Source organism: Balaenoptera ricei, chromosome 16, assembly GCF_028023285.1.
Source record: "Balaenoptera ricei isolate mBalRic1 chromosome 16, mBalRic1.hap2, whole genome shotgun sequence".
Classification (NCBI taxonomy): domain Eukaryota; kingdom Metazoa; phylum Chordata; class Mammalia; order Artiodactyla; family Balaenopteridae; genus Balaenoptera; species Balaenoptera ricei.
Genome location: NC_082654.1, coordinates 8,304,879 through 8,318,066, shown reverse-complemented (window position 1 = coordinate 8,318,066; position 13,188 = coordinate 8,304,879). Strand labels below are relative to the sequence as shown.

The window sequence follows — 13,188 nt, the reverse complement described above, 5'->3', positions numbered from 1 at the left end:
TGTGTAATGGTGCCACTGGCATGTATCTCCTTTCAAGGAAGGCCGTTACAAGGCCGGAGAATTTGGCCACAATCCTGCCTCACTCCTCAATCTTTAAATACTAGGACCGCAGCCCTCTGCAATTGGAGCAAAGAACATTTGGGACAATGAAGAGAAAGTCCCCCTTCTCAAGGAGTGTAAGAAACCAAATGGAAGTCATTTCCCCAAGACGGGGCAGGCAGAAAGTGGCGATGCAACTGAGAAGGCTGGGAGAGACGGCTGGCTTCAGGCGCCACCGGGCTTCCATAACCCCTCCTCCGGCACAGGAGTCCAGCTGCAGCCCAAGGCTCCCCGACAGAGGCTCTGCCGTCCTGCCCCTACTGGACAGAGGATTCAAGGGACCCACAGAAAGCAGGAGGGAGGGAGCCGAGAGGGGACCCTGGCCGGGGAAAGGCCCACCGCTGAGCTCTCCCCAGAAGGCCACAGGTGCCAAAACAGACCAACTAGTCACATCGCCAAATAGGAAATTCACTCTCAAGAAAACGCCCTGGGAGCAGACTGAAAAAGTAGGCAGAGTAGGAAAAAGTGTTAGGCAGAAAGATCCTTTGCCCAGGAAATTTCAAACTTGGGGCATGGGGACCAGCTCCCCAGGCAGCTTCCCAACTGCACAGCCTGTCTCTACCTGAGAGGGGACCGCCGGTCGGGTTTAAGTTCCGGGGCGCTCGGAGCGGCCCGCGGGAGGCGCAGTGCAGAGCCTAGGAAGGGGGTGGGGGGCGGCGACGGGGAGGTTCACGGGTCTCTCATCCCAGACACACGGACGGCGAAGCCGGCTGTCGCCTGAGACCCGGCGGGCCGCCGCTGGGACAGGCGCACAGCCACGGGCGCCCCCTCGGGCCGCGCAGCGCACAAAGTTTCTTACCTGGCGGAGGCGACTCCGGAGCCAGCTTCTCCCTCTTGGGCGCTTTCCTGGGCTTGGTCGCCTTCTTGGGCGGCCTGGGCTCGGACGCGCGCAGCTTCCGCTCCTCCTCCCCGGGCCCCGCGGGCAGCGGCGGCGAGAAGGGCTCGGACTCCAGGCGTGCGTAGTAAGGCTCCCGGCTCCAAATCTCTTGCACGTAGTAGTCGGGGTCCTCGACGGCTGCGCCCTGGGCCGCGGCGCCGGGCAGGGCCACCGCCAGCAGCGCGAGAGCCAGCGCCAGCGCGGCGGCCCCCCGGCGGGCCATGCCCGCTCCTCCCCGCGCCCGGGGCAGGGTCACGGTGGCCGGGAGCGCCGGGAGCGCCGGGCGGGCGGCGGGCGCGGACAGCGGCGCAGGGCAGGGGCGCCGGCCTCAACAGCGGGGCGCACGAGACGCGGAGGCGTCCGGCCGGCGGCGCGTGTGACCCGCTCTCCAGGCTGGGCTGGGCTGGGCCGGGCCGGGGCGGGCAGGGGCGCGCCCAGACGCGGGGCGGGGGCAGGGGGGCCGGCCCCGCCCTTCCCTCCTCCCTCCCTTCCCTGCCGACCCCGCGGTGGCCGGCCCTGGGAGCCGGGTGTTGGGGGCCTCCTCCACCCCATCAACTGTCTCCAAACCTCCCCCTTTGCCCGCACTCCCGAAGCCGGCCAGTGCTGGGCGCCTGCTTCCCCAGAGACTCAAAGGAGTTTCTATCTAGAAGGAACCTCGAGCCGTTTTTCGGGTTGGGGAGCCGTGACCCACGATGAGAAAGGATCGGCCCAAGGTCCTAAAGCAAATTAGAGCCCGAAGCCTAGTCTCCAGCTCTCCTGACCCCTACCCCGTCCCTGGCTCCACATCAGACACAGGTTCCCCACCTGCCAGACAGACCTTTCCTCAACCTGACCATGATCCTATTTCAGGAACTATGAATGAGGATCCCAGGTCCCCAGGGTTCCAAGGAGTAAAGTGTCGGGGGGTGGGGGGCGGCGGAGCCCTGCTCCTGACTGAGAAGTGACCCTGTTGGGTGAGGAGAGAAGTGGAGTCATCCTACGGCTGACGTCCTGGCGGTCACAGGGCACGTTTGGTTCATCTGTGAGCAGGTTCCCGTCTTCAGGGCAGGGAGCTCACGCTACCTTTTGAACAAGTAGCTTATGTCCTTGGAAAACTTTGTATTCATCTTTCAGGCTGGGATGTTGGGGACATGGGGCCTGCATTGGTTTTCTATTGCTGCTGTAACAGATTACTACAAATTTAGTGGTTTAAAGCAACACATACTTATTATGGTACAGGTCTGCAGGTTAGAAGTCTGAGCGGGTGTCACCAGGCTAAAATCCAGGCTTCGATCAGCGAGCTGCATTCCCTAGTGGGACCTCTGGGGAAGAATCTTCCAGGCTCACACAGGTGTGGGCTGAGGTGAGTTCCCGGAGGTGGTAGCCCTGAGGTCCTCTTTACTGGCCGGCCATCAGCCTGGCCAGTCTTCACTCCCAGGTGCTGCTGTGTTCCTTCTCTTGCTGGCCATGAGGCATTTCCAGCAGCCTCTCTCTGGTCCTGTATGTGGCCTCTACGTCTCAGAGCCAGCACTGGCGTGTTGAGTCCCTCCAATGGCTTCAAATCTCTCCACTTCTGCCAAATCTTCCCTCTTCCCAGCTGGGGAAAATTCTCTACTCCTGGATCGGATGGACCCACCCAAATAATTCAGGATAATCCCCTTCTCTTAAGGTGGTGACCTCAGTCACATCCGCAAAGGCCATTTTGCCATGTAACCTAACCGGTTCATGGATCCCCAGAATTCAGGTAGAAACATCTTTGGGGAGCCTTTCTGCTGACCCCAGGGACAGACTGACCCTCAGCTCCCGGTTGGGCTATCACCTTCCCAGTCCCTGTGGACCCTACCATTCCAGGGTGCCACTGAGTTGGGTCTGGGCACCCAGGCAAGGCCTCCCCATTTCCCTGGAGTCACACTTCTGAGCCCACACAGTGAGCAGGCTTGGGCCGTCCTCTGCCTCTGGCCTCCCCCATTTGCCGCCTGGTTTTGTCTCATTGTCCCCACACAGACCGATTAACCAGGCCATCTTTTAGGGCAGGTTTCCTGGGCTCCCAGACCTCAGGCCAAAGCAGAATGGACGGGGAGGGGTGGGGGGGTGGGAGAGGGGGGCAGGCTGAGGCAGGGCCCTGTCCTATCCCCAAGGGCCAGGAGGCCTTGGACTTGGTTGTCAACTTCCCAGGACATTCTGGAACCCAGAGCCGGCAGAGGTCTCCAGAGTGAGAGAAGAGGAAGGCCCCCTTCCCCTCCGTCTACTCCCCAAGCAGGCCTGGGCTGGGCTGGTCCGTGACCCCCTCTGGATGCTTTCCCACCCTCTTCCAGGATATATCCCCCGGGGCTCACTCACAGGGGCTCTTTTATCTAAAGCCAGGCGCTCCAGACAACAAAATAAGTCCACATGGGGCTTCAGTGGCAAAAAAGCAGCAAGTGACACACCCAGAAGTTCCAGCTGGCTGTACAAAGCACAAGCGAGAGGGTCACCTGGAATCCTCCATCCAGGCAGGACTGCACCCTGCACTACCTCCACCAGAGACCCCAGAGCTTGCTAAACACGCAGATGCCCAGGACCTACAGCATCTCCTGAGGGATGGGATTGGGCGCTGGCACGTCTAGAAGCTCGTCACATAATTCTGATACAGTTAAAGTTTGAGGCTAACCTTCTCCCTCCCATTTTACGGGGGAGGAGACTGAGGCCCAGACTCACCCAAGGACACAAAGCAAACTAGTGGCAGTCAGACTAAATCCTTCTCTCCTGCCTTTATGCAATAGTTAAAGTCAGGCAGTCTGAATCTTGATGGCCCCAAACCCACAAGTTTTGAAAACGTGTTACTTTCCTGGCACCTCTTAGGTAACTAAAATAACATACACCTCCGCTGCAGCGTCTGGTAAACGATCAGAGAATGTCCCACTCAATCGTGATTCTCAGCACATCCCTCGAATCAGGAAATGAATCCCACTAATCACTGTTCTCTGTATTATTGCTTGCTTGTTTGTTTTCCGTGGAGAGGCACATAATTAAAGCAAGCAGAACACACAGAACAAGAATTGGCACTGATGCCAATGTAGCAACCCGCTGCACGGTTGCTGGAGCTGCCTTTGTCTACCTCTGATTCTCCATCTCTGGGGCTGCTCGCCTGGAAATTTGCAGGGCACAGCCAGAGTTCATGAAGTTTAGGAAGAGGGCGTGGCCAAGCTGACCTCATTCTCTTGTTCACCAAGCCTCATCCTGCTTCTCAACCCCAGCTTATCTGCCAGGGAGGATTCCCTCATTCTTCAGCTTCCCAGATGAAGACTTTGCCCCATTTATGCTTTACCTTCTAAGACTGCTGACACGTCTCTGAATCCTGTTGCTTCTTGTGGCACATCTTCTTTAACTCGCCTCTTCCTCCATTCCCACTGGCAGTATCCTGGTCCATTGCTCAGAGCCTAGCGTCAGATTACTGGGACACTTGCTTGGCAGGTCTCTCTGCTTCTGGCCTCTGTGACTTGCTGTTCACCCCACATGGGAAGCTACCAGCTTTCTCCCTGAAACACCCATGTGTAATGTTGCTCTCCTATCGAAGAACCTAAAGTGCTTACCCATCTCACATAAGTCCAACCCCTCTGCATAGGACTCAGGCTCACGCACCCACCCAACTTAGTTCCCCCAGTGCACCAACCAGCAGCAATGATAAGACATGCTCTTCACTGCCCCTTGCTCAGTGTCTATAAAATCTTTATAAACTGGTAATTATTATAATCTGCTAATTTCACATCCTCCACAGACACAGTAGAGTACAAGAAAGATGGAAAATTCTCAGTAAGTCATTGTTGCATGACTAATCATGAGTAAGGGTCTTTCATGGCATCAGCAGAGAGTGCTTTTTTCTGAGACCTTTTTGTTCTCAACCTAATAATGTATTTAACTTGAGTCTTATTTAACTTGAGTCTAGGACCCTAACAAACGGCTGTTTTCATCTCCCAATAGTGTAAGTGGAGCTCAGTAAAGTGCTAACTAATCTTGGATATTTGCCAAGCTATGAAAGCAACCCCTCCAGCTGGGTGTAGTAGCTGGGGCAAATTTGGAAACCAGAATGGCAGCTCAGAATCCCTTCTTCAAAGGGTGCTTTGTTTTGTTTTGTTTTTAAGTCAACTCATGGTTTGCTTCAGTTGGGAATCTGTTTATGTGCATTTCTGTTAAGCAAGGTAAGCCCGTGTTCATTCATTCATTCATTCATTCGTTCCTGAGACTCAGGATTCTGCTAAGCCAATTTCTGTTCCACAACAAATCTGTACTTGTCAAAAAATCCTCAAACACCTTACAGAGCTAATAATTTTTCAAATATTTATGAGCCCCACAGAGAAGATTTATGTTAAGCTGCTTGACAAGGAACAATAGAGCGTACAGGTCCAGGGAACATTCTGTTGAAACAAATGTTGTCAAGACATCAATACTTTTATAGCATTTTTCATAACGAACTTTCACACTTGCTCATTTCCCTAATTATCCCTGAGACGTTTACACTCAGAGAGAATGAAAATGGATTTTTTTTTTTTTTAAGATCGGTAATTTGAAAAATTAGCTGCTATATAAAGAAAAATACACGTTCAGGCACAGTCATTGCTAAAAATATAGTCTCGAGATAGCTGCTCACAAAGAGAGATACTAAGTTGTTATGGCAACGATGATTATAATTACGAAGCTGGAGGGTTTTTCCCGTTCATCACTCTGTTGAGATGTGGTAGTTTAAATGGCAGTGTCCTTTGTAATGTCCTCAATCTCATTACTACATAATCACCCATTTCATATTTAATTTTCAACATGTTTGTTCTCACTCCTAGACTCTATAGATTTGGCATCTTTTGATCAGCCTCATTCTTAGTTCATGGGTCCCGTACCCTTGCAGCTCATTTTCTCTCCTCAGTGTTGCCTCTGCTCTGTGATTTCATTTTTAGTTTGACCTGGGGAAACTTGCTTTGGCTTGAGATATTCCATTTGTAAACAATAAGATGCTGTTGTCAAAACTGTTAAGAAATCATACCAACAGACACTTGAGGAGACATTGAACTCAGATTAGTCAGAGGCTGCTCAGTATCCCTGGAGATACAGCATTTCTTGCTCACCTACTATGTGCAGGACAATTTGCAGATATGATCACATCTAACCTTTGTGCTGATTTCTCTCCGTGCATCCGCTCCCATCTCTATCCCCCTCGGTCGTCTGCATCCTGAAAGCTGACCCTTGTGGAATGAGCATCCTTGCCCTCTGGTTTCTGATTGGTTATGGTCAATAAGAGGTGTCAGTAGGAGATAGGAAGGTGGGGGAGAGAGAGATCTGGGTACTACTCCTTCCCCCTAACCCTTCCATGTCCCTCCCTACTTTGGCCCCAGGGGTCCTATTTGTGGCTGCATCTTTGTACTGTCCTGAAGCCCCCCTCCTCAGCTCCTGTTCTGCAGGCCGATGGGCAGTAATGACTTCCTGCCGGTCTAAGCCTGTTCCCACTAGTCTCTGACCCATCACAGGGCCCAAGATGCACTTAGGCACAGGCCCACCCAGTGCTAGTCATGAGGGGTTCTTGGGGGTGGCTTTAGCCTCCAGCAAATCTCTAGCCCCTTCTTCCAGTGGGATTGCTTAGGATTTAAATTCCTCAAAATGGAAATTCTGGAGCTGCTCCTGTGGTCACTTAATGCATGAAACCTAAAAGAGAAGGAGCGTTCATCTCTGTGGAATCACTGTTTGCATGAAAAGGAACTCACTGTGAGAAACCAGGACACAAAGTCTAGGAAGGTTCTTTCCTGTCCCCCCAACCCACCACCAACACATGGGGCTGCCGCACTCTAGCCCAGATCAGAAAAAAAGTTTTCAAAAGTCTGAAGCTCAGGCCTTCCCCTTTCTCTCCCACTGTCAGGGTACAGGGCTCTCTGAAACAGCAATGCCAAAACGCATTTAGTCCACAAACTCAGGGAGGCCTCAGAAATGGAAAAGACCACCCATGCCTATAGCTTATTCTCATGCAACCAAACCCGAAACCAGGGGTTGTACTGCAGTTTCTGCAGGAGAAATCCCTGATCTGTCCACATCACAGAAGATACTGAGCTTCATAGAATAGAGACCAAAAATACAACAAGAAAGTATTATAAGCTTAACAAATTTGAAAATCTAATAAATTCCTAGGAAAAATATAAAATGCCAGAGTTGACGCAACAAGAGAGAACCCAAAGAGACCAACAATAGTAAAGAAATTAAAATGGGAGTCAGCCAGTCTTTGTAAAGAAGTTCCAGTGGTTTTACAAGTGAATTTACTGAACTTTTTGAAAGGCCAAAATTCCCATCTCATAACAGTTTTATTCTAGGAAACAGAAAAAGAGTGAAAGCTGCTTAGATCATTTTATGTGGCTAGTGTAATCTTGATTCTAAAACCACAGAATGAAAATATATGAAAAGAATATAATGAGCTCATTTTATTATGAATACAGATGCAAAAAAATCCTGAGTCAAATATTAGCTAACTGAATCCAACAGCTTATTTTTTAATACAGTATAAGAAAGCTAGCCTTCTTTTAGGAATACAAGATTGGTTCAACAGGAGAAAACCTATCTATGTAGTTCATCACAGCAATGGACCAAAAGATAAAAATTGTATGATTATCTGAATCAATGAATTGTCAATGCATTATCTGAATCTGAAAAGCATTTCTTAATATTCAACACCTAATTAGGAAAGAAACTCTTAGCAAACTACAAATAAAAGGGAACTTTCTTATCCTGATAAAGGTTATGTACCAAAAATCTATAACAAACATTATAATTAATAGAATCAATTTAGATGCATTCCCTTTAAGACTGGATTCAAGGCCAGGTGTCCACAACCACTGTTATTGTTTCACATGGTCCTGGAAGCTGTGGTCAATGTTATAGGGGAAAAAAGGACAAAACAGTGTAAATTTAAGAAGGAAAGAGAAAAAAATCTTTATTATTAAAGATTAATCATCTGATCATTTATCCAGGAAAGACCAGCACAATCATCAGGCAAAATAAGACATAGTTTTGCAAGATAGGCTGATGAAAGATAAATTTTTTAAAAACCAGTAACATTTCGGTACACCAGTGATAACAAGTCAGACAATATAACACAAGATAAGATAAATTCACAATAGTAGCTAGTTATGGCTGGAACTATCAATACTTCGGAATTTATCTAACCAAGAATACAGAAGACCTGTAAGGAGGTAATTCTGAAATTTTAGTAAAGGACTTAGATGATGTCCTGAACAAATGACAAGATAGAATTCCATGCTCTTTCATGGATAACTTAGTATCATAAAGATTCAATTCTCACCCCTACATATTAATCTATAAATCAATTAATTGTAAATATAAGTAAATTCTGTACAATAAAAAATCTAGTTGGATTTTTGAGAAGTTCAATACGCTTATTCTAAAATATGTATGGAAAGAAAGAAGTCCTGAAACAGCTAAGGTAGCCTTAACTTGTCCAACTAGGTATTAAGACACATCACAAAGTCACAGTTGGAAAAAAAGGGGGAAAAAAGAAATAGAAATCATGGTACTGGCGCAAAAACAGACCACAGACAAATGTAACAAATGAGAGAGCTTAGATACAGACTTACGTGTAATGGGAACAATACACAATGTGAGAATGTTATGAAGCAAGGTAGAATTTTCACCCTGTGCCATTGGGGAATCTGGCTTTCCATATGGGGAAAGCTAAAACTGGATCCTTACCTAAGACCACTCAAAAAGGTGAACTCCAAATGGATTAAAGAGCTAAATGTGAAAAGCAAAACCATGAAGATAATAGAAGAAAATATAGGAAAATATCTTTGTGACCTAGAGATGGGGAAAAACTTCTGAAATAAATCCTCAAAAGTACAAACCATAAGGCAAAATAATTGGTGAAGTTGCTTGTATTGAGATAAAGGATTTACATTCCACAGAGGGCACCCCGGACAACATGAACAGACAGATAACATATTGAGAGCCAATACCCGCAATGTTTAAATCTGACAAAAAATCAATACCCATGATATGTAAGGAAGAAAAAGCCCCAGTAGACAAATGGGCAAAGGATCTGAACAGGCTACTCACAGAAGAGGAAAACTCAAAAGACTAACGATGTATAAAGAGATGCTCAAAGTCATTAACAATCAGAGAAATAGAAATTTAAATGATGAGGTATCAACTGGCAACGATTAGCTGCACAGAAAACGAGAAAGCTGGATAGTGCCAAGGGATGGTGACGATGTGGGGTTATATGACCTCCCCTCCAGCATTGCTGGTGGGCATGGGGGCAGGTGACCTCCATCTGGAAGGCAGACTCATCTTTCCTGATGCATTCCTAAAGAACTCATGCCCACCGCATCTGTGCTCCTGATTTGTATAAGACAAAACGTTAAAGATTAAAGATTATGAACCCAATGAAAAAGAAAAGTGTAGCTGAGAAGCATTTTTTTCCCGCTAAAATGCTTCCGCCAACAGAGAATATTACATTAATGCAGGATCAAATCAGAGAAACAATATCTACATTGCCACTTGCACACAGAAGACTTTGGTCAACCAGCTTCACTTACTTTCTTCTTTTCCACTGAATTGAATAAACCGATCAATTCTGTGGCACTACCTTCTAGAGTCAACCCAAATTAATGATTTGGTAATGCCAATTAACTTTTATTCTTCCATAACTTTCGGATGACTTTTAGGAAGTAACAGATGTAGGAATAGGTAAGCAAATGCAGTATATTAAAAGCATTTGTAATATGCCCTTTTGCCATTTAGGGACTATATTATATAAATACCCCTGTACCATAAGAAAAGTAGATCCCTGTTCTCAAGCTACAATAACCTGATTTAGATCACAACACTAGGCATATATCAAAAGCAGGGCACAGTAGTTTTTTAATTCAATTTAATTACATCTACTCTTCGGGGTACAATCAGGAAACAATTTTTTTTAAGTCTTGGGTCTTTCCTTCACACCTGGGTTTCACTGATGACTTGCTCCAAGTTGTAATTCACATGCTGAAAGGCAGAGTGCTTTAGAAGGGCTCAGGCATAAAGGATGGGGAGCTCTGGGAGCAGCAAACACTTCCTTTCCCCTCCCCTAAGCACATTTTCTCCTCCACATGGAAAGGAGGGTAAGCCGTCACATCCAGTTATAAAGTCTGTAGCTAAGAATCCATTTCTATTTCTAAGAAGGTTGAAAATCCGATGCTTTGTGTATCCAACCCGAATTGCAACCACTGTAACAACCTGGATAAAATTCTTAAATCTCTTTTAAACCCAAGCTACCAAACTCCAGTGGATAAAACAGAAAGCCTGTTTGTTTACTGTTTCCATTCTCCATCCCAGAGGTAGGAGTGAGGGCTGTTCAATATTGAAGTGCTTAAATTTTGTATTTTAATGTATAAACAGCCTCCAAACATAATTCCTGATCCAGGAGAGGCCCACCTGAGGACCTGCAGACCGGGGCACAGATAGGTAGCCCATCAGAGTCAGACCAACATGGGCCTGAGGTCCTCCCTCACCCTGACTCTACCCCTCACTAGCTGTCAGCCTGGAGCAGGGGCTGACTGCACCATCCTAGCCTCAGTTATGCATCTGCAAAGTGGGAGAAACCCTCCTGACCTGATAGAGAATTGTGGTGAGACTTTAATAATGAGATGCATGCAACTGCTTAGCCGAAAGCTTGGCACATAGTAGATGCTCAGTGAAGGCGAGCTGCTGCTCCTATGATTTGTTGTGATTGCCTCATCCTGTCAGGGCAAGGTGCGTGCTCATCACTGCCTAATGGAGAAAGGAGACCCCACACCATGCCCTTCACTCTTTCCTGGCTCCCCCCGCCAACATCACTCCCATCCCCAATTTACACGCACTGTTGCCATTACCCGGATGCTCTCTGGTCCTTCCTTTCCTGGCAAACTCCCACAGGTACTTCAAGGCGCCCCCCTGGGGGAGCCCTCCCTGACTGCGGGTCTTCTCTCCGCCCCCCAGGCTCCCACAGCACCCTGCACATGGCTCCCACGACCCTCAGGGCATTGTGAGTTCCCCACTGCCCAGTGAGCTCCTCCAAGGGAGAGGGCGCAGAAAGCACTTGGCTTCTCTCCCACACGCAGAAGGTGTCCGGTACACGCTAGCTGCATGGCTGCCTGAAAAGAACTTAGCAGCGTCCAAAGCCTGATTTCTCTCTGGGTCCCCTTCAGCACCTATCCCAATGCCTGGCACACAGTAGGTGCTCAATAAACAGTCATGCATTGAAATTGACTTTCAAAGTCCACATCACCCAGACTGCATTTGCCTCCAAGTGGCTCGTCTGGCCTTCCAGCGCAGCCTGGGACCCGGGGTACCTGCCTATCCTTTATCATCACCTGCCACCTTTATCATCACCCAGTCCTCAGGTCATCCCCTGACATGGGTGAAGCCCTCCTAGGGATGGGTGCACAGTGTGAGGACGAAGACCCTGCTACTCCCACAAGAACAGAGACCAGGGGGCCCGGCCCCACCCCCAGGCTGGGGGAGGGGGCTTCGCAACGTGCAGAGAGCGCTCCCCAGCTGCCCCGGCCCCAAGATCACTTACAAGGGATCTTGTTCTCAAAAGAGGGAAAAGGAGGAAAAGCCAGAGCCAAGCCAATTCATTTTTTAAACACCCCAGAGATCCAAATTAAATAAGGTTTGCCAGACACAGCTATAGCCTGACAGAGATAGGAGATTTTCAGCCTCTGGCATGGGTTAGCCTGGCCAGGACCCGTCCTTCTCCTGTCAATTCCCACCCAGTTAGAGGAGATTCCTGAGTTTGCCCCACCTTGGCTAACGCAGCTCTTAGCTCCCTCTTTGGAGAAAAAAATTCATGAGACTTATGAAGTGAAATAAAAATAGCATAACAATTAAAATCAACATACAATATTTTCTTTTTCAAGTGAAACCTTTGCAGTTATAGTTACATAAATGAAATACCTTTCAGCCTTCAGGTCTCAGTTTAAATGTCACTTGCTCAGAGAGCCCTTTCTGGAAAATTCTATTTTACGCAGGCCTTACCCTGCTCTCCTCATTTCCTGGCTCTGCATCCTTCTTTTCCTTCATGGCACCCAGCACACTTTGTCACTCTTTTCTGATTGGTCTGATGCTTGAGTCAGTAAGAGACAGACAGGTTCGGTGACTGAGAGAGTGGACCCTGGATCAGTTGCTGGAGTTCAGAGTCTGGCTCAGTCACTCAGCAGCTGTGCCTCGGTGTCCTCATCTGCAAAATGGGGGTAACAGTGCTCCCTCATACATATACAATGGAATATTATTCAGCCATAAAAAGGAGGAAATAATGCCATTTTCAGCAACATGGACAGACCTAGAGATTATCATACTAAGTGAAGTCAGACAGAGAAAGACAAATATCATATGATATCACTTATATGTGGAATCTAAAATATGATACAAATGAACTTATTTACAAAACAGAAACAGATTCACAGGCATAGAAAACAAAATTATGGTTACCGAAGGCGAAAGAGGGGGAGGGATAAAATAGGGGTTTGGGATTAACAGATACAAACTACTATATACAAAATACATAAACAACAAGATCCTACTGTATAGCACAGGAACTATATTCAATATCCTGTAATAAACCATAATGGAAAAGAATCTGAAAAAGAATGTATATACCTACATATATGTATGTATGTATAACTGAATCACTTTCCTGTACACCTGAATCATTGTAAATCAGTTATACTTCAATAAAAAATTATTAAAAAAAATAAAATTTAAAAAATAGTGTCCACCTCACAGACCTGTGGGGAGTAAATGAGTTAATTTGTGTAAAGAGCTTAGAACAGGGCCTTGCCATGGGAAGGGCGAAATTATAACTCCCACTTTTAGCTTCAGTGGTTTTATTCACTAAGATATGACCACACCTGGCACCACTCCTGGCACAGGGCAAGTGGTCAGTAAAGCCTGGGTTCTCCTCAACCCTGGCTTCAACCTGTGTATCCACACTCACCCCTACCTCTCTTATCCATAAACCCCTTCTCAGGCCAAACTGAGCGTCTCCTTCTGCAGTCACAGGTCGGGCTCTCCCACCTTCCTCCAGTGCTGTCCCCTCCGCTGCCACCTATCCAGCCCTTCCTTCTGGCTGTGTCATCCCTCCCCCAGCTCCCTGCCCCATGTCTACCCACGGCAGCGCCCAAGCACTGCTTCCTCCGTCCTACTGTTTCCTAGTGAGGAAGTAGCCCTCCCGGCCCTGGGAAGCT

General features: G+C 47.8%; 1 protein-coding gene across 1 annotated transcript in view; it reads right to left on the bottom strand.

The window, feature by feature from the left end:
- CPXM2 (carboxypeptidase X, M14 family member 2) overlaps nt 1-1,199 on the bottom strand; it is a 128,204-nt gene extending 127,005 nt beyond the window's left edge. Inside the window, exon 1 of the mRNA XM_059899798.1 lies at nt 899-1,199. Coding sequence (XP_059755781.1) covers nt 899-1,199 — 301 coding nt within the window. The remainder of the gene's footprint in view (nt 1-898) is intronic.
- Between the last annotated feature and the right edge of the window lie 11,989 nt (nt 1,200-13,188).